Source organism: Protopterus annectens, chromosome 5.part0, assembly GCF_019279795.1.
Source record: "Protopterus annectens isolate FY-2018-M chromosome 5.part0, PAN1.0, whole genome shotgun sequence".
Lineage (NCBI taxonomy): Eukaryota > Metazoa > Chordata > Ceratodontiformes > Protopteridae > Protopterus > Protopterus annectens.
This window is the reverse complement of record NC_056735.1, coordinates 1,965,720,539-1,965,743,189: the sequence shown is the minus strand read 5'-3', so window position 1 is coordinate 1,965,743,189 and position 22,651 is coordinate 1,965,720,539. Positions and strand designations below refer to the sequence as shown.

Genomic DNA, 22,651 nt, shown 5'->3' with positions numbered 1-22,651 from the left:
GGGTATAATTAAACTGGAATGTGCAGTTGTGCATGCACAATGTGTGTGATGTGAGGCAGGTCGAATTAGCATTTATTTAATGGGCATGTATTAATTGTAGTTGGGGCTGTGGAGGGATCTGCTTTTTGTTTAAATGGTTGGCGGGTTGCAGTTGCATTGATGGCATGTACTCAGTTACTGCATTACTGTATTTTGTTGAGTGATGTGGAAGACTGTGGTGCCATGAGGATTGGGGAATATGCCCTTTCCCTAATGCAGTCCCAGAATTTGTATAAATACTTAGTAGGGGTGCAGCCTCCCACATGAAGGGTGCAGTGGAGAGGCTGGTCTTCTAATGAATAATTGATGTTCGTGTTACACTGCTGCAGTCATTACACTTGGGTTATCCTGCCGTCAGGCGGTCCCGTAGTCAGCCAGTGTTCCAAAGTCTTCGTCCAGCGTCGGTTGCTGTCGCTTCTTCCCTGACGTCAGTGCATCAGGGGTATATAAGATGCATCCAATGCCATTTTCTTCAGTCTTTCTTGCCGCATGGTGCCCTAAGCAGAAGCAGTTCGCAAGTGCCGGTCGGCCGTCTCCTGAGATTATCGAAGTCGAATTTCAGATCTGAAGTCTTCAATAAAGCTAAGTACCCCGTTGGGGAAACTTTTTTTCTTGCCTCAGACCCATGTCAGAAAAAGTTAATAATTGTATTTCTTGTAGGAAGCAAATACCTCATAAGGACTTCCACTCTTACTGTATTCCATGCCTAGGCCCTGATCCCGACGTCACTAGTTGTCTGTTTTGTGCTAGATTTAACAAACGCACTATAAAAAGATGTTTTGATTTTGCTTTGCACTACTTTGGCCGAAGGTTTAATTATACTATGCCGTCGGATCAACCGATGACCTCAATACGAAAAAACGCAAAGACAAGGATAAAGACAGGCATCCAAGGTCCAAAACAGACGAAACCTCTTCTAGGCCAGTTGCCGGTTCTCAGTGAGGCGCTTTCGGAGCCCCTGACAACCCGCTACCTCAGAGCCACAGGCTGCTTCCGACTCCCACGTGGAGACAACTAGGCCTCTGGAAACTCGAGGTATTGGGCCTACGGAAACTAATCCCTCAGATGGGTCCAGAGCCGCTGAGCAGGCATCGACTTCTGAGGGTGTTTTCAGACCTTCACAACTTACCATTAAAACAACAGCCAAGGCACAGGTACCATTAAAGACAAAGAAACAAGTACAGCATTCTCCTGGACAGTCCTCCATGCCTAAGAAACAGATGCTTAAAATGGCCGAAGACCTCATTACTCTAATCAAGGGTTCCCATCCCCCTCCTGAGAAAAGGCCTAGGCAGGATACAGACTATGATTCCTCTGATCAGGTTTCCATTTCCTCTGATTCCTCTTCAGACCAGGGATACTCTCTACCCCCCTATGAGGACTCTGATGCTGAAGAATCTATCCCTTCAGCCTCTCCTCCTGAGGATTATTCTTTTGGGGAAACTTTACATACCATGAGGGAGCATTTCCATTGGGAAAGTCAGGATTACTCAGAATCCAAGAAAAGGCTCAAGGATTTCCTTTTATTGCCTCAGCACAGGCCGCTGGCTATTCCGCCTGTGCTAGACATTGTGGATGATGTGTTCTCTGAATCCAGCTTATCTCCTGATTCTTTGCCCCCTGCTCCAGCCAAGTCAGACAGGTATTATAGAATCCCCTGACTCTCTCAAGTTTCTTTACAAAATCCCTTCTGCTGATCCAGAAACTATTTCCCAGGGTCCAAAAGGGGTTAAGGCTTCCCTTGCAAAAAATCCAGTACCCTCTGACAGAGATTCCAGAGCTTTGGCTAGATGGGGGAAGAAAGTATACACTTCTGCAACTTTAGCAGTAAGCGCTTTAAATTGCCAATTTCACATGCTTAAGTACCAACAGTATTTAATGGCTCAGTTAAAACAGAAAATGACTGCAAGCTCAGAAGCTCCTGATTGTAAAGAAATGCAGGATTTATTGCATGAAGTTGAACAGGTGGGAAAACCCACTCTGCAATGTGGTTTTGATTCTTTAGAGGCCTCTTGTAGAGCCGCCATTACAGGTTCTGTGATTCGAAGACATGCTTGGTTAAAAGAACAGAGTTTACCTGATCATGTTAAGGCAAAATTATTGGATGCTCCTTTAGAGCATGATACCTTGTTTGGTGTTAAGGCAGAAGAGGTGTTAAAGAAAATGGAGGATAAAGCTAAATCTATGCAAACAGTCAAGGATTTCTTACAGGTACAGCCACCTCAGTGTAGCAGAAATTGGCCAACAAAGAATTGGTCCTTTCCAGTGTCAGACAGGCCACAGAGAGGCAGATAGACACCCAAGAGGCAGATCTCAACCCCAAGGCTCAAACAGACAATGACAGTGGGGCACCTCAACCCCAAAAGGAGGTGAGGACAAGTCTCAACCTTACAGGAAACAGTCACAATGACTTTCCCCTTCGTATGCCAAGCACGTCCCTTTTGGAAAGTCCCCTTAGGGGGAAAACTAGCACTTTTTTCTCAAAACTGGCAAACAATCACCCAAGACAAATGGGATCTGAATATTGTCTCAAGGTTACAGGTTCCACTTTCATACTTTACCAAGGCTAAAAGGAAGGCCAGACCTGCCACAAAATCAATGGGCAGTTGCACAAAAACAAATTTCTGCCCTCATGGACATGAGAGCTATTCAAAACGTACCACAAGAGGAACAAGGACAAGGATTTTACTCAAGACACTTCCTGGTCCCCAGAAAGGACAAGGCCTGGAGGCCCATACTAGACCTTTCAATTCTGAATACTTACCTGGATATTCCAAAATTCAAAATGTTGACATTACAGCAGCTTCTACCCATGCTGGGCAAGAAGGCTTGGCTTGTTATTCTGGACCTCAGAGGCATACCTGCATGTCCCTATCAGACAACATTGCAGAAGATACCTCAGATTCAAAGCTGGTGCAATGAACTACCAGTTCTCTGCACTGCTCTTTGGCTTATCTACTGTGCCCAAGGACTTCACAAAGTGCCTGGCATCAGTAATTGAGGAATTCAAATATATCCATACCTGGACGACTGCCTCATTCAAGCAGACACAAAGGACATTCTTCTACCGCATCTGGCATTTGTAAAAAGGTTGCTAATTTCTCTAGGGTACACAGTAAACGAAAAGAAGTCAAAACTAGTGCCCTCACAACAGATTATATTCCTGGGTGCCAGCTTAAATACAACGGCTCAGATGGCTTACCTCACGCCAGACAAACAAGTTCAACTAACTCAATATTTTCAATTACTGGCAAAAAAGTCCCATCTCCCTGCAAGAAAAATTCTGCAGGCCCTGGGATTCATGGCATCCTGCATACTTACTAATACCATATGCCAGACTGCATATGAGGAAATTACAATGGTACCTAAAAAGTGTTTGGACTCAACACTCTCACAGTTTAGAAGCAGTAATACCAATGATTCCCTGCCTACAACAGGAGTTTCGATGGTGGGCACAGGCATGTCACCTAAACAAGGGTCAGCCTTTTACCCAACCCACAGCCAGGCAAACTCTAACAGATGCTTCGGATTACGCCGGGGGAGCAAACATGGCAGGAAAATACATTCAGGGCAAGTGGATCACAGACCAGATGCAACTTCACATCAATCAAAAAGAGATGTTGGCTGTTCAAAATGCCCTAACAGCTTTCAAGGACCTTCTGCAACCAGGACAGTTATTACTAAAGACAGACAACACCACAGTAATGTGGTACATAAACAAGCAAGGGGGCACTCATTCTTACCCCCTATGCAGGCAAGCCATGACCTTGTGGAACACAGCTCTAACGTATCAAGTTCACCTGCAAGCACAATTCCTGCCAGGAAAGAAAAATACTCTGGCAGACAATCTAAACAGAAATATCATGGACCCTCATGAATGGAAATTGAATCCACAAATCTTCAGCATGGTAACGCAAAAATGGGGATGCCCATACATAGACCTTTTTGCCTCCCCACTGAATTACCAACTACAAAAATTCTGCACAAGGACTTATCACAAACAAGCATGGGAAGTGGATGCTCTCTTGTTCAGCTGGAAAAACCTAAAAGTTTATGCCTTCCTGCCACTGCCTCTCCGTTCAAAGGTACTCCTAAAAGCCAGACAAGAAAAACCACAGATGATCCTGATTGCTCCAGACTGGCCATGCCAGCACTGGTACCCTATCTTAAGGAACTTGGCTCAAGGCCCACCATGGATTTTGCCTCAAATTCCACATCATCTGACTCAACAAAACAATCAGATCCTGCATGGTCATCTCAAAACCCTAAACCTGGCTGCATGGCAGATACATTAGTCAAACAGGCAACACCTCTCTCTAAAGCTGTTATGGATGTCATTTTGGAGGCCAGGAGGCCTAGCACCAGGAAAGCTTACTCAGAAAAATGGAAGAGATTCTGCACCTGGAACCAGGCTCAAAGCCTTGACCATCTTGTTCCAAACACTCCTCAGATTTTACAATACTTAACTGAGATGCTGGACAGAGACCTATCCTTCTAATCAATTGAGATCCACGCCTCTGCCATTTCAACACATTACAACATGGATCCTCCTTTATTCTCTCATTCCTTGCTAAAGCAGTACCTCAGAGGGGCTAAAAACATAAGACCGCTCCGGAGAGCACCAACACCAACTTGGGACCTCAATTTTATTTTGGAAAACTGACCCTACCACCTTTTGAGCCAGCCAATACAGCTGATCTAAAATTTTTATCATGGAAAACAGCTCTGCTCCTGGCAGTAACTTCAGCACGAAGAGTCTGAGCTACAGGCAATGGCAGTGGAACATTTTATAATTTTTCATCAGGACAGGGTTTCTTTAAGGACAAACCCTACCTTTATACCAAAGGTGATATCTAGTGTGGCTCTTAACCAAACCACCCATTTGCCAACTTTTTATCCAAACCCCCAGAATAAAGGGGAGAAACGTCTGCATTCTTTGGACATACACAGGCAGCTACGCTTCTACTTGGACAAAACAAAAGCTTTCAGGAAAACTGAGCAACTGTTTGTAGCATATGCTGTAGGATCACAGGGCAAGGCTATCTCAAAGCAGACTATATCTAAATGGATAGGACACTGTATTCGTTACGTTACTGCTACACACAGCATGGAAAATCAGTCCCAAATACCATTAGGCCACATTCCACCAGGGCAACAGACACTTCAACAGCCTTTCTCAGAGGAGTACCTACCAAGGAAATTTTGGAGGCTGCAACTTGGAGTTCAGTGCACACCTTTACCAAGCACTACCACCTGCCTCTTTACTCTAAATCCAGAGCAGGATTTGCCACTGCAGTTCTGCAGGGCCTCATAGCCAATCCTAACTCTTTATAGCCCAGCCACCCAACCTTAGCTCTGGGATTCTACCAAGTGTAATGACTGCAGCAGTGTAACACGATGACCATAGTACAGTTTTTTACATACCATAAATGTAGATGTTCGAGTGTTCACACTGCTGCAGTCCAGGTTACCCTCCCTCCCCTCTGAACGAGCTGGACTTATCTATACCTTTCTATCCTATATAACCTTTGTGGTGTATTTGCTTGTAACTGAAGGTATTGTTTTTTATTTTGTATGTATATTTTTTTATTTGCAATATGTATTGCCTACCTATTGGGGGCACCTGACATCTGGGGCAAGTAAAACTGAAGAAAATGGTGTCGGATGCATCTTGTATACCCCTGGCGCACTGACGTCAGGGAAGAAGCGACTGCAACCGACGCCGGACCAAGACTTTGGAACTCTGGCCGACTGCGGGACCGCCTGATGGCAGGGTAACCCAAGTGTAATGACTGCAGCAGTGTGAACATTCGAACATCTACATTTATGGTAGGTACAAAACTGTACTTTTGCAGCTGTTGTATACTTGTGTAACAAAGCAATATTTATTGCTGGGATTCAAGGATACGGGTTTCTATTTTTTTTTTTATTGGATCTTAATTGTAGTCTTTTTTTTTTTTTTTTTTTTTGCCAATTTTATGGTTGCTCTTTGATAGTTTGGCCATTTTTTTATGTACCCAAAAAAGCAGCTGTTTCTGTATTCTACCCGTCTTTGTGGAGGTCTTGTAATTATATCGCAGCCGTGGTTTTGAAAATGTTTGGTGTTCAGGACTTCCACAGCATTTGACAGCTGTGGCAAACATAAGTAGTATTTAGATGCATGCTTGTCAATTAAGGTTATTGTCTTGTAATTTTGCAAATTGAGTCATAATTTTTTTTCTCTTAAGAGCAAATGGCTAAGTCACTGAAATGTACATACTTTTTTGCAGATGGATGATTCATACAAGTACAATGGACAGATAGAAGACTCTAAGAAGACACAAAATAGTATAGTGAGAAATGCATCAAAAGTCGAAACTGATGGACACTCTCAGACTAGCTCTACTGTAAGCAGTAGTTTTGATGACGACGACGAGTACCACACTCTATCTCCTAAACCAGCAGTTTCCATGACAACAGAAAGGCAAGCACCTAGAAGCCCTATTCCTGAGTACAAGCACAATTCACCATCGAGCGCACCTCTAAGTCCCTTTTTAACCAGCACGGCAAACCTCTCCAATGCCAGAAGTCCCACACAGGTGAGTGCAAAAGCAGATAAATGAGTGCACCCATTTATTCTACTTACATTCATTCTTTGAAAATGTTAACATCAGCGCGAGCTGCAATGGGGGGGGTGCAGCTGTGGTGGTGCAGTGGTTAGCATTGTCGCCTCACAGCAAGAGGCTCTCCGGTTCGATCCTCTGCTGGGATGCCTTCTGTGCAGAATCTGCATGTCCTCCCTGTGGTCGCGTGGGTTTCCTCCGGGTGCTCCGGTTTCCTCCCACATCCTAAAGACCTGCTGTAGGTGAAATGGACACTCTAAATTGGCCCTAGGCATGAGTGCGTGCTTGTGCGCGCCTTCTATGAAAGGTTGGTCGCCGGGGCTGGCAACTCTACACCAAAAAACTCCACTGCCAATCATGAGTGGATAGGAGGTCCGCTGTGGTGACCCCTAACCGGGAAAAGTTGAAAGAAGAGTGCAAGCTGCTGTGGGACTGTTGCCTTGGCAGCATTTAAACTGCTGTTACTCATTGGCTATTAAATTATAGGAAGTATGATGATTTGCACCATGGGTAAATCCTTGTACTGATATATTCAATGAAGTGTGCTGTGTAAGTGAGCACAAACTTTATAGTGTCTCTTTGTCCCATTCATAAGTAAAAACACAAGACGTGGTCTTACAGGAGTGAACGTAAATTTATGGATGACAAGCTGATTTAAGTATACTTTTCTTTGCACTTTAAGATTTGATTCAGAAAATATTGTGCGTCTTTGATTCAGAAAATATTGTGTCTTTGATTCAGTAAATATTGTGTGTCTTTGATTCAGTAAATATTGTGTGTCTCTATCTGCAGTTATTTCCCCACCCCCCTCCCTGTTTCCTGTTTTGGCGTTAATCTTGGTGGCTTTGGAATTGCCCGTCCCTGCTGTAAATCTGTTTTTGCACGCTCTTCCTGGACCCATCTCATTTGCTCAACTGAGTACAGTGAGATCATATTTTGATTTCAGATACTCTTACCAGTCCTATTTCCTCTGCTGTGTACAGAGAGAGCACTTGGGAAGGACATTTCGTTTCCCCCTCTACAAAAAATAAAATAAAATTCCACTTCATCTGCTTTATTGTGTGTTTCTTCCTACTTTTTTATTACCTTATTTTGCTTTTGCCTCTTCTTAAAAGTACTCAATTGAATTTATTATGCTGCCTTTATTACTGCTTGTTAGTAGCCTGATTAAATTGCAACTGTTCTAAGGCCTTTGGTTTAAGCACTTGGGCTTCAAACAGTTGTTTTACATTAAGGAAGTTTGTGGTCTGCACTGTTGTGGCAGGACAGGTAGCATACATCCTTCTAAGTTGGGAACTGCTGATTGAAGGCTCAGTATCTGTTATTCTAAAAGTGTATTAGTTCTGGGTTAAGCACTTGGACTTCAGGCCAGTTATTTTACATTAAGAAGGTTTCTGGTCTGCACTCCTGTGGGAGGAGAAGCTAGATTATGCCCTTCTTAGCTGGGAATTTCTGGTTAAAGGCTTATTGCGCATGCTTACTTGAACTGTTTCTTTATGAAATCGCTACGCCTTATTTGCTGTAGCACAGACTAGATTCAAGCCTGCTGGATCTAGCTTTGTTTGTATAACTTGTGCACTGATCCAGGTCATCTTATGTGGTGAAGGTTTCTCTGTACCCTAGTGGCAGGAGTCTGCAGCTAGAACTTGTCTCATTGAAGACTGCTGGAACAGGGCTCACTTTTGAGCTTTTAACTGGTTAATTGGGTAAAGTGTTGTTTTTTATTGCATCTGCTCTATTTTCTGGAAAAAAAAAAAAAAATATATATATATATATATATATATATATATATATATATATATATATACTTGTTTCCCACCTTTCTGAACTAGTATAGTCCAGTTTTCAGGTTATTGCTGAATCCAGGGCTGAGTTACAAGTTTCTATGTTGCCCATACCTTACTTGGATAGAAGGAAGTTTCTCTGTTCACCTGTGAGAGAGGGAAGATTTGAGCAGCCCATCTGTCCCTGGAGGAGTGGTTTCAGCCCAGAGGTTAGTAGTTTATTGACCATTTTGGGCTAATTTCTATCTCTTTCACTTCCCTGCTATATAAACTGCATTTGTGCAGTTTTTGCGCTTGTATTCCACTCAGCAAGTGCCTTCCAGGTGTTCTGCAGAGTTTACAGCAGCAGAGAGACAAAAGAGAGACTTTGGAATGATTAAGTATCATTTTTCTGCTTTTCTTGCTATCTTAAGTAATTCCGCCTAAAACACCAGTTTGTTTTAGCGTTTCTGTGATTTAAAAAGTTTGTTATTGCTACATATTGTACTTATTTGCTGCCTGCACTTGAATTAAGTAATTTTTGTGTTTAAATAATCTGTTTAATTGTTGTAGGCTACACAGTAAAGTGCGATAGCCTTTTCTGTCCATTTAAAGTGTTGTTTTGATTGTATCTGCTCTATTTTCTGAAATATATATACTTGTTTCCTGCCTTTCTGAACTAGTATAGTCCAATTTTCAGGTTATTGCTAAGTCCGGGGCTGTTACAAGTTTCTGTGTTGCCCATACCTTACTTGGATAGAAGGAAGTTTCTCTGTTCACCTGTGAGGGAAGGGAGCTTTGAGCAGCCTATCTGTCCCTGGAGGAGGGGTTTCAGCCCAGACTTTAGTAGTTTATTGGCCATTTTGGGCTAATTTTGATTGTATCTGCTCTATTTTCTGAAAAAAAATACAACAAAACAAAAAAATATACTTTTTCCCACCTTTCTGAACTAGTATAGTCCAGTTTTTGGGTTATTGCTGAATCCAGGGCTGTGTTACAAGTTTCTGTGTTGGCTCATACCTTACTTGGATAGAAGGAAGTTTCTCTGTTCACATGTGAGAGAGGGGAGCTTTGAGCAGCCTATCTGTCCCTGGAAGAGTGATTTCAGCCCAGAAGTTAGTAGTTTATCGGCCATTTTGGGCTAATTTCTATCTCTCTCACTTCCCTGCTATAAAAACCACATTTGTGCGGTTTTGCGCACTGGGCAGTGCCGGTTAGCTAGAGTTAAACTATTCTCGGCTCCACGAAGTCTGCTCTTCAATTTTTCCCTTGGAACTAGACAAACCTTCAACTTTAGCACTCAAACCATTCATTTCACAGTCAAGCACTTGCTTAAAACTCATAGCAAGCACTAATTAACCCTAGCACTAGACACCCCTATACTGTCCAGAAGGAAAAGGCTCTCTCTTCGTCCCCACCAGCCAATCAGAAAAACAGCTTACTCTACCTATCCAGGCATGTCCAAAGGGCAGTTTCCGGTGTACTCTCCAGTCCAACTGGTGAATCTGGGCATTTTGAGGAAATGTTACAACTGCCTCATGTACACAGACAACCCTCTCCTCCTACCACCAAACACCAATATATGCGACCGATGCAATTATACAGCCAAACCTGAGGCAAAGCTCTCTCAACCCAAGACTGGAACTGACAGTCAAGAGGAGAAGGGTAATACTTGCAACACACCACCAGTCTCACATAGACCTAATAAACCAAATAACACACATGAATACATGAAAACATACTCGGAGGCTCTAAATAAAAATCTGCAAAAGCAACAGAGACCTCCAAAGCAGACATCCAAGCAACCTCCACACCCCATCACCAACCATGAAACACACACTTCACATATTCAGTGTACCACGCAACCACAGCCCTTAAGGCAAAATAACATACCCAACACACTAGTAATAGGTGACTCTATAGTTAGGCACACTGATGTCTTACTAACTAGGCTGGACAAGGAGAAGGTTACAGTTAGCTGCCTGTCAGATGCCAGGATCTGCCAGATAACACAAGCACTCAGGTCACTCCAGAACAAGTACAATTACGACTCTCATTGTCCATGTTGGTGTGAATGACCTCAGACGTACCTCCCTGGACTACATGGAAGAGCTCTCTGATCATGTAGCTCAGGCCAGTATGACCCTGACCCCGAGTAGCATCCTGCCCTCACCAAAAATGATGCCACAGTATAAATAAAAAGTGATCAATTTCAACAATTGGCTAATTTTCTGGTGTCATTCAAAGGGGATCCAGTATCTGTCCACCTGGGATGACATGTTCGACAAGCCATGTTGCTTCACAAGAGATGGCTTGCACCTGTCACCCTTAGGCTTTTGAATACTGGCCAAGGCTCTTGCTGCTCCCGTAGTGCCTTTTTTAGGCAATGCTCAAAAGACAAACCCACCACCATAAATAGCACAAGTAACCAAAAACTGAGGGTAATGCTACTCAAAGCCAGAAGTCTAAACTTCAAAATGCATGCACTCAAGGCACCCCTCAGTATGGAGAACATCAACATCTGTGCAGTAACAGAAACCTAGTTTAAGGCTCCTGAGAGCACCAAAGCACTACTAGTCTATAACTCATACCATACCTTTCGGCCACAGAACCAGGAAAAAAAAACAAAAGGTGGGGGTGTATCCATATTCATCAAGGATACCCACACCTCCAGGTTAGTGGCACAGTACAATGCATCAGAGATAATCCATGTGCAACTAACAACGGGCAAAACTGCAATACAAATTGTAGCTTGCTACAGATCACCCACCAGGACCCAGGACCCCCATTCTGCATTTCTGGAGACACTGGGAAATATGAAAGTCCTACCAAACACCCTAATACTGGGTGATTTCAATTACCCAAACATACACTGGGAGAACTACTAAAGTGCTAACTCCCTTGCCCAACGCTTCCTAGAATACAACTCGAATGCCCTGGATCCAACTGGTTAACACCCCCACCAGAGGGAACATATTGGACCTGGTCATCACCAACATGGGTGACCAGTGTTCCACACTGGAGGTCAACCCCTCGCTGGTTTGATCAGACCATAGACTAATCACTCTTGATAGCCACTTTCTGCCCCCACCCCCAATCAAGGAAACCACCGTGAAAAACTTTTCAAAAGCAAACTTCACGTTACTTGAGACAGAGGTGGAAAGGTTCACAGCCCCCATGCTAAAGGACAGTGCTGTCCAAGCTACTGAAACCTTTACAAAGGCACTGTATGAGCATCTTCAGGAATCCATGGGTCGTGCTATCCCAAGTAAAACCAAGACTCACTCCTCCAAGAAATGGAAACCAGTCTGGTGGACCCCTGGCCATAAACAAGCTATACAACAGAAGGAGGAAACTAGTACAGAAAAGAGTAAAATCCCAAGAAGGAAAGATCCCTGATCAGTATCAGCAAGAAGCTACGATCCCTCATTAAACCATCCAAGGCTAGTTTCAAAAGAAAAATTGCCAATGACTCCAAAGATAACCACAAAGCCTTCTTTAGCTATGTCAAGAACCTAGTGAAAACTGTCAGATCTGCTCTGAGTTAGTGCAAAATGGCACAAAATACACTGAACCGACCGATATTGCCAACATTCTGACACCAGTTTAGTGCAAACTTCACCCTCCTCTTACCCCCCCTAAAGGGCCCATAACCATACCAGAAGAACGAATAAACTGTTGCAGAAAAGAGGAAAATCCAAGGATGCAAAAAGTCCCTCACCAGCCTCAGTAAGAAGCTGAGATCCCTCATAAAATCCTCAAAAGCTAGTTACGAAAATAAAATTGCCAAAGATTCCAAAGACAACCACAAGGCGTTCTATAGTTATGTCAAGAATCTAAATGGCAATGCTCAGATCTGCTCTGAGCTACAACAGAATGGCATTAAATATACTGATCCCAAGGGTATTGCCAATATCCTGGCAGATCGATTTAGTGCCAACTTCACCCCCTAAAGGGCCCAACTCAATACCAAAAGATTGCCAAATTCCGATAATCACTGCCACACAGGTAGAAACCGCACTCTCCAAAGCTAAGAATACAGCATCCATGGGACCAGATGACATCCCAGGCTGTGTACTACAAAATGAACTGGCACTTCACCTAAGTGTCATGTTTAGTCATAGCCTCACCTCAGGCTTCGTGCCCACTGAGTGGCACACAACTACAGTTATCCCGCTCCACAAGGGAGGATCTGCCTTGGATCCCGGGAACTACCGTCCCATCAGTTTGACAAGCCTGATCTGCAAGGGCATGGAACGCTTTATCGTGGAACTTATAAACAAAGACATTGGCAACCTTCAAACACTGGACCCCACCCAGTTTGGGTTTGTGAAGGGCCGATCTTGTCTTCTGAATCTGATTGACTTCTTCAAATCAGTCTCCAGAGCTGTGGATGAGGGTAAGGTGGTCCACACAGCCTATCTGGACCTCGCCAAGGCCTTCGACACCATCCCCCACTCTGGAATCATAGATAAGCTTACTAAGCTGGGCATTAATCCCTACATCACTCAATGGGTTGCCAACTGGCTTACTGACAGAACCCAGACTGTAAAAGTAGCCAAATCCAGCTCCAGACAAGTGGAGTACCTCAGGGATCAGTCCTGAGACCACTCTTGTTTGGCATCTACTTCTCTGAAGTACAGGCCAACACTAAGATGACTGCAAACTGGGAGCCATTATTAAATCCCCAAATGATGTGGATATTCTACAAAAAGGCCTTACAGAAACAGATGCCTGGTGCCAGAGCCATGGGCTCAAGCTTAATGCCAAGAAATATATAGTTATCCCCTTTGGAAAAAAACATGTACCCATGAATTACCACATAGGTGGCAGGACACTAAACATAGAAAGTGTGATGAGAGACTTAGGGACACACAGATGGACAGTGGTCTCACTTTCGATAACCACATCGCCACAACAGTCAGGAAATATGTGGCACACCTCATCACTAAGGGCTCTTCATCCAGAAAAAAGGAGGTCATTGTCCCACTGTATTCATCCCTCATTAGACCCATTATAGAGTATAATACCCCGTTTGGTATGTACCTCACAAGACATTTGCAACAGCTGGAAAGGCCACAGAAATACCTCACTAAAAGAATCACAGGCCTAAAGCAGATGCCATATGCTGACCGTCTAAAAAAAATCTCCAGCTATACTCTGTGGCATATCGTCTACTGAGAGGCGATCTCTGCTGAACATACAAGGCCATGCCAAACCCTGAGCTGTTGGACATGCTCCACTTAAAGAAATCCCAATCCCTCAGAGCCACACACTCCAGGGATCTAAACCTTGTCATCACAATGAACAAAACATGCTGGAGGGATAGGTTCCTGACCCAAAGACTCCCCATACTCTGGAATAGACTGCCCATACATGTCAAGCAGAGCGTCTCATTGGCCCTCTTCAAAAGGAACCTTGAAGGTTGGATGGGAGATGGGAAATTCACCCCGGGGATCATGTCAGTCATTCTGCTAGACAGGGGCCCAGAGAAGTAAATATTGTGGGAAGAAATATCCAGGGAATTATGTCTAGGCTTGCATAGGCCCTAGGGCCAATAGCCTAGTACCAACCTATGAACCTAAGAATGTAGGACCCCGTCAATCACAGACACACAGGTTAAAACATCCCTATTCAAAGCCAAAAACACAGCTTCAATGGGACCAGACGGTGTCCCAGGCTATGTCTTACAAGAGCTCCAAAATCAACTAACCCCTCACCTAAACACACTGTTCAAACACAGCCTTTCTACAGGCTACGTACCCACAGAGTGGTGCACAACAACAGTTATCCCACTCCACAAAGATGGAGCCACAGTGGACCCCGGGAACTATCGCTCTATAAGCCTGACTAGCCTGGTCTGCAAGGCTATGGAGCGCATCATCATGGAACACATTAACAGAGACATTGGGAACCTCCAAACCTTGGACCCTACCCAGTTTGGCTTTACGGGTAGATCATGCCTCCTAATCCTGGTGGACTTCTTTGAGACAGTTACCAAGGCATTAGATGAGGTAAAGGAGGTCCACACAGCCTACCTAGACCTCGCAAAGGCTTTTGACACCATCTCCCATTCTAGTAGTATAGACAAGCTCACCAGCTTGAACATAAACCCCTACATCACGAGATGGGTTGCCAACTGGCTCATGGATAGAACCCACATGGTGAGAGTTGCAGACTCTATGTCCGACTCTAAACCGGTTACAGGTGGCGTCCCCCAGGGCTCAGTCCTAGGATGCCTCCTGTTCGGTATATATTTCTCAGAGGTACAGGAAAGCATAGGAGGACTGTGGCTGACCAAGTTTGCAGACGACTCCAAACTAGGGACCATAATTGATTCTCCAGCTGATAGACACCCTCCAGAAGGGTTTCACTGAGAACGATACCTGGTGTCAAAATCATGGCCTCAAGCTAAATGCCAAAAAGTGCATAGTCATCCCCTTTGGAAAAAATAAAGTACCCGTGAGCTACCAAATATGTGGTAGTCTCCTAAATACAGAAAATGTAATAAGGGATCTGGGGACCCAAGTAGATAGTAATCTCTCCTTTGATAATCATATTGCCAAGATGGTTAGAAAATCCTTCTATATGGCCCACATAATCACAAAAGGGTTTGCATCTAGAACAAGAGGTTATTGCGCCTCTCTACTATCACTCATTAGACCCATCATAGAATACAACACCCCATTTGGGATGTACCTTACAAGACAACTGCAACAGCTGGAAAGACCACAAAAGTACCTCACCAAGAGGATTACTAGCCTCAAACAGATGCCCTATGCAGTCTGACTCAAGAAACTCCAGCTGTACTCCATTGCATACCGCTTACTCAGAGGTGATCTCTGCCTGACATGCAAGGCCATGTCCAACCCAGAATTGATGGACATGCTCCACCTAAGAAAAACAAATTCCGGAGAGCCACACACTCTAGAGATATAAACCTCACCACAACGATAAATAGGATATGCTGGAGGGATAGATTCCTGTCCCAGAGACTCCCCATGCTTTGGAACAGGATTCCAATATACATCAGGCTGAGCCCCTCACTAACACTCTTCGTGAAATCTTGACGGGTCGATGGGAAACAGAAAATTTACCCCGGGGATCACTGCAGTGGCTCTACTGGACTGTGGCACAGAGAACTAATGGCTCTGCTGGACAGAGGCACAGGGAACTAATCTAAGGGGGTGGCTGTTAAGAGAAAAAGTTTTAAAACATACTGTTATTTGTCTGTCTCTCTCTCTCCCATCTAGCAAAATGAATATGCTATTTGCTGAAGTGTTGGTAAGAAAAGGTCATTGAACCATGTTTATTAAAGATGGGCTTTATCTATGATAGATGTAGTTTGCTTATGAACTTGAATAACACCTGTTTTCTATACTTCTGAATAAAGAAAGCTAACTGCAGTTAAATGAAAGCTTGGTAAAGGGACGCACGGCTGAGTAAGAGTTAATTTACTGAGGCAAGCTGTGTGTCCTGGAAAATTCCAGCTACCACTGTTGAACTAAGTATTCTGTACCTTTTTAAACATTCTGTACTAACTGTGGTTTTGAGGTAAAATATTCTTTTCTGAGGTAATTTGTGATATCCTAGATGTTTTTCATAGCCAACTGTCAGAAATGTAACAAAAGCTATTTTGGCTAGTAACAGGAAAGTATAAAAGTTGATGTCAGTAAACAAGCTGATCAGATTGAGATCATCTTGGCCAACATGTTGCTGTAATCTGGTTAGCAGTTAATAAAGGAAATTTTCATCACCTGAGGCAGATGTGACTTGTTTGAATTTTTCTTCTGACATTATGGTCCTTCGGACCGGAAACCTCTACGAAGATAAGGATCAGACCGACAGAGAGACCGAAAAACCTGTGCAGGTGAGGGTTTCTTATCTTAAGATTCCCTCGACGGAAAGCCCTCCAACTGATTTGTCATTGGAAAGAGGCCGGCCGCTCTCTGATCCCTATCTGAGGGACGGTTTCCGAGCCAAAAGGGGAAACTGAGTCTCATCTGACTCAGGTAGGATGAAAACAATTTTCTTTTAATTTAATTTAACCTTGTCGGCAGGGGGGTTTATTTTTAGTTAAGGGTGGGTAGGAATAGTTAAGATTATTTTGTTAGGATCCCCGTTAAGATAGCCCCATTTTGTAATAAGCCCTGTAAAAATAATTTTGATGCAGTCCCTAAAATATGCAGTCCTAAAATAAGAAATCTAGGAAAACATGGGTTCTGTTGCTGCAAGTGTGAGAGTGATGCCTGTTTAAATGTTGATGCTAAGTATATGAAAAGTTTAAACAAAAATAATGTTAAATTTTTGAGAAAGTGGAAGTTGAAATATGGTTTTGATGGTACACTGAATAAGAATGCCTGTGCAAAATTGGTTAGAGATTTGAAAAAGGATGCAGGAACTAGAACTAAAAAGCAAAGACAATTGGGATTTCCCCAAGCACAAAAATGGTTAGAAGAAGCAAATAAATGAGATATAAAAGAAAAACAGTGTCAGGAAAAAGAGAAAATAAATCAAAAGGGATCACTGGTGCCAAGTGGAAAAGTAGCTTTATTTTTAGATAAGGAGGATGAGCACACAGTTTGTGCAGTACAAAGGCAGGCAACCGCCCATCCGTATGGTGAAATTGCTGCTGCCATACCGGGGGAACCTCCTCAATATCAGTCTGAAGATATGGGACCTGTACAGCAGGGTGGGTTATTAGCTGCTAAAGGAAATGTTGTGACCCCTCCAATTTTCCCACAAATTCCCATAGTACCTAAAGTTGCTTTGCAACAGGTAGAACAACCTATGCAGTTAAGGTCAGGACCAGCAGGGCAAGGACGTTGGGCTATTAAACTTTCTGACCATTAAGAAGCTCTTCCCTTAATACAAGTTGCAAATCCACAAGCAGGAGATGTTGGACAAGAACCAACTATTTTAGTTCATCGTCCCTGGGCTAGACAGGATATAAAACGAGCTACAGATGGTATTCCTCACCCCAAGGTTAATTTTCAAAAGTTTTCTGAGGACATAGTTGGTATGCGTTTAAGTTATCATCTAAATGGTTTAGAAGTAGAACAAGTAGTGCAACAAATCTTAGGTCCAGATTGGCACTTAGTTTGTGGTACTTGGACATGTAAGGCAGATGACGGCACTACATTAAAGCATAATTCTGGGGTGTTAGATACGCGAGTCACTGATCTGTTAAAGAGAATTTCTGATAAGTGGCGTCCAAGAGCAGATTGGACAGTAATAAATCAGTGCCTCCAAAATGATGAAGTGTAGATCATTATATTGTAAGACTGACAGAAGTGTTCAATAACCATTGTGGAATGACAATTCCGCAGGATCAGACTAATGATAGTCCGTATGAACAGCAATTAAAAAATGCTTTCCTTAAAGGTTGTAAGGCTCCGATAAGTAGTTTTATTACTAAGCACATGGTAGATCACAGAACATGTAGACTGCAGCCTTTGTTTGAATATGCACGACATGCTGAGTGACATTTTAATCTAAAAAAGAAAAAGAAAGTACAAGTGTTGGCAGTAGGGGATGATGGTGGTATATTCTTAGTACAGGACCAAAGGGGGTAAGGGCGCCGTGGTGGTGTAAAAAAAAACGTGGGGGCCCACAATGGGGCACGTTAAATGAACCGGGTGAACATTCAGCCTATAGGGAAAGGTTAAAACGTGGAAAATGTTTTAAATGCGGTAGACGTGGGCACTTCGCTGCCGACTGTGAAGAGTGGCAACATCCCCCACAGCTTACAAACAAGGGCTCCGCATGACTATATGATAGTAAAGAAAGGCGCCATCTTCATTATGGGGATAATGAAGAGGCAGACACACTCTACGATGAATGTCAGAACACTCTAATGGAAGGGCGGGATTGTGACTGTGAAGTCATAAACGTGGCAAATTTGGGTATTGCTATGCATCTAGATCAGAAACCCATGATCGAGTTTTTGGTTGAGGGACAGAAAGTGGAGTTTTTATGTGATTCAGGTGCATCGCGTACACTTTTGGGTCCAGCAGTTCTGCCTCTGAACTGCGAAACAGATGAGTTTGTCCTTGTAAAAGTGGCAAACGGGAAAATTTATAAGGAACCACTGTCTCCTCCTCTACTGTTCACAGATCCGCAAACAAACCAAACTGTTAGGTGTAGGGTAATTATATCAAAAGTTTGTCCAGTTAATTTGCTGGGAAGAGATTGATGCATGTGTTTGGAATAGCGGCAATTCCCACACCTAAAGGTATTGAGGCAAGGTTAGCAGATGGCTTAGTAGTACAGGGAGTACAAGACTTGTTTTACTGGTATAGCCTAGACCTGATTTCAGATGGCCCGGGGAGGGTTGATACAGAGTTGATCAATCCAGCTTTAAGTAAATCTAGGAGCGGGTCACCGCAGGTTGCGGCGCACTTACATTGTACAATGTTCTATAAGGCCCTTGGTCCGGATAAAGAATTCTTTAAGCACAAGTGTGCAAGGATAATTTTGAATGATATGTTTTGGGCTACGCAAGGTGATACAGTAGCAACCTGTACTTTGACTAAGGAAATGAGTTCTTTATATCGCTCAAGTTATAGACCGCATGTTTCAGTTACTAAAGCAGTGGGGACACATTGGGTAGATTTGGCAAAAAAGGTAACTATTTGGGACACAATGTCTGAAGGTCAGTTAAAAGATCGACAGATCCGGGTACAAAGATTAAATTGGGTGACTTGGGCACGACCAAGCGTGCACTTTAGGGATGACAAAACAGAAAAGGCATGACAAATCCTCCTAACTCAAGAGGAAGTGCGTTAAGTGCCTTACCTGTAGATTTATGGTCAAAAGGTAAAGGAGATGTGGGACTGAAGAAAACAGCAGGTGAAGTTTGTATAACTCCAAAGTCAGGTTTTAGACCTCGTAAGCACCAATACCCGTTAAGTAAACAAGCGGAGGAAGGAATTAAACCAGTTATTGAACAGCTAAAACAGGTAGGAATTCTTGTTGAATGCCCAGAGTCACCCTGCAATACTCCGTTGTTTCCTGTAAAGAAACTGGATGGGTCCTGGAGGTTGGTTCAGGATTTACAAGCAGTTAATTCAGCTGTGATCCCAAGAGCACCGGTGGTCCCTGACCCCTATACATTACTTAATGATTTACTACCTCAGCACAGATATTTTTCTGTCATAGATATAAGCAATGCTTTTTTCTCCATACCATTACATAAGGAGAGTAGATTTTGGTTTGCATTCACTTTCCAAGGTAAAAGATACACCTACACCAGATTGCCACGGGGTTATTGTGAGAGTCCGACAATATTCGCACAAGAAATGGCTGCGAATTTTTAGCTCAGTTTGTTCCCCCAGAGGGAAGCCAGGTCCTGTTGTACATAGAGAATATTTTATTGGCCTCATCCACGCAGGAAAGTTGTAAAAAGGATATCCTAGCCCTTCTTAGTTTTTTAGCTGAGCAAGGACATAAAGTAAATAGAGAAGTTACAATTGTGGAAAGCACAAGTAAAGTACTTGGGTTATTTAATCTCGCAGGAAGGTAGACAACTGGAAAATAAAAGAAAACAAGCAATTCTTGAAGCGCCTATGCCTACGACTAAGCGGGAGATGATGTCATTTTAGGTGTGACTAATTTTTGTAGAAGTTGGATTCCTAACTATGCTGAAGAAGTAGGGCCATTGACCGCACTGATCTAGGACACTCCCATGGCAGCTAAAAGTAATATACAGTGGACAGATAAGGCAATACAAGCATTTAATAGAATTAAGCAATTGATAGCAGGATCCTCTGTTTTGGGTTTTCCGAACTATTCTAAGCAGTTTGTACAAATGGTTGATTGTAAGGGAGGATATATGTCTTTGGTTCTGGTACAAGTACATGGGGATAAACAGAGACAGATAGCTTTTTATTCCTCCAGATTAGATCCTGTTGCAAGGGCATTGCCGCATTGTGTTCAAGCTGTAGTGGCAGCCACCATGGGCAGTGCAAGCCTCAGCATCATTAGTTTTGTTTCACCCATTAAAATTGCGAGTTCCACATTCAGTAGTTACTATACTTTTGCAAGATAAGATAACCTTTTTATCTCTTAGTCGACATTTGTCATGTATGATAGTGCTGCTGACAGAGCCACATATGACCATAGAAAAATGTACTACTCTTAATCCGGCGACACTTTTGCTGACTCCAGAAGAAGTACTCCACACGTTTGTTAGAGAGCATTCATAACAAAGTACTTCCCCGACCAGATTTGACGGATATTCCATTGGTAGATTCTGATCTCGTTTTGTTTGTAGACGGATCAGCAAAGAAGGACACTGTAGGAAAAACACTAGTAGGGTATGCTGTCACCCCAGAAACTGAAGTTTTGGAAGCAAAAGGATTTTCAAATATTTATTCTGCCCAAGAAGCTGAGTTAGTGGCTTTGACTCGAGATTGTACCTTAAGGGAGGGTAAAAAAGTGACAATTTATACAGATAAGTTAGTATGTTTTCTCCACTGTGCATGTTTTCGCTCAACGATGGAAGAATAGAGGAATGGTTACTGCGACAGGCAAACCAATAAATCACAGAGATTTAATTTTACAGTTGTTAGATGCAGTGCAATTACCACTTCAGATAGCGATATGTAAATGTTCCGCACATACTAACAAAAAAGATCCTGTCTCCAGGGGAAATGCTTTTGCTGATATGGCTGCAAAAAAGGCAGCTCAAGAAAATGATTTGCTTTTACATAGATTAGTACTAGGCTAATTACCCTTGTGGGCCATTTTAAGCCTAGCCAATTATCTCATATGAGAATCAAACCCTGCACCTTGTGTCTGTAAGGTAAACACCTTAACCATTCTACCATCTTCTCATCCTCAATTTCTCCATTACTAATCTCCTTTTCTACTTTTCCTCTTTGTCTTATTTTTTTGTATTGTAAAGTTTTCCATGTCCAGATTCTTTGCCTGCATTTCTCTTCAAACGTCTTTGGTGCTGCTGTTTTTGTATTGATTAGTTTTGCTTTCTCCTTTGCATAAATATTGCTCCACATCAAATCTCTCTTTCTTTCCCATGTCCATATTTCTTTTTTATACTTTTCAAATATCTCTTGGTTTTGTTATATATATTTTCGCACTTCCTCATATGCTTCTTTTTCCAAACAGATCAAGGTTTCTTGATCTATATATTGTTTTTCACAAATCTGTTGTATTAATGAACACGTTTTCATTTGAACTTCTGACAGTTTTTATTGCGGAAGTATTTTTCTTTCCTCTAATTTCTCTCAATTGTTTTGTATATTTTGTGTCTGGAAGTAATGTGTTTTTTGCATAATAGTAGCAATACATAATTTCTTTCGTATCCTTAATAGTCCACTTTGTCGTCTTTATGGCTCTTCTTTGGCATGTCAGTTTTTGTGAGTTTTGTGGACTGCTACTTACTTGTACAAAAGGGTGGCCATCCTCCCCCTGGACCTGGCCTGGCCCCGTTGTAGTAAAAGTTTAGATATTTTGAGGATTCTGCACAGTCATCTGTTCCAGTCCTGGCACCAGTGTAATGACAATGATTTAGAGCCTGGACACCTCTTAGACTTGGAGACACTAAAAGTAATGCAAACACTGACAACACAGAAGGAAAAATGTTGTTGGGTGAAATATGGTATTACCCAACAGGATGGGTTGTATAGGGCATCAGATGGCAAAATGGTATTACCCTCAAACCTTTTTAGGTATGCTGCGTTGGTTAGCCATGGACCTGCCCATGTAGGAGTACAGACAATGGTTCAAATAGTGTCTAAGGTGTTTTGGTGTAAAGGATTTTCAAGTTATGCAAAGCAATTCTGTTTATCTTGTTTATTATGTGCAAAGTATCATGCTCAGGGGGGAGTTAAGAAATCTCAGCAGGCATTCCCTACCCCTCCATATCCATTCCACACACACTGTATGGACTTTGAGTTGACACCCTCAGAGGGAAAAAAGTTTTGTCTAGTCATAATTGATGCTTTTTCTAAGTGGGTAGAAGCTTTTCCAGTAAAGCATCCTGCTGCACACACAGTAGCTAAGCTTTTAACAACAGAAATAATTCCTTGATTTGGTTTACCAAGACACCTTTACAGTGATAATGGGTCTCATTTTGTTAACCAGATTGTTCAGAAGTTGGGTCAAGTGTTTCAAATTGATTTGTGCTTACCATCCACAGTCAGCTGGACTGGTGGAGAGACACAATGGTGTCCTGAAGAGTAAACTCTGCAAACTGACGGCAGAAATGCATAGATCCTGGACTGC

General features: G+C 42.8%; 1 protein-coding gene across 11 annotated transcripts in view; it reads left to right on the top strand.

Annotated features, from left to right (window-relative positions):
• The window catches only part of LMO7 (LIM domain 7), a 921,898-nt gene that overhangs the window by 629,269 nt on the left and 269,978 nt on the right, over positions 1-22,651 (top strand). For all 11 annotated transcript variants that reach the window (XM_044071726.1, XM_044071729.1, XM_044071732.1 and 8 more), the window contains one exon: positions 6,309-6,617. In XM_044071726.1, coding sequence (XP_043927661.1) covers positions 6,309-6,617 — 309 coding nt within the window. The remainder of the gene's footprint in view (positions 1-6,308; positions 6,618-22,651) is intronic.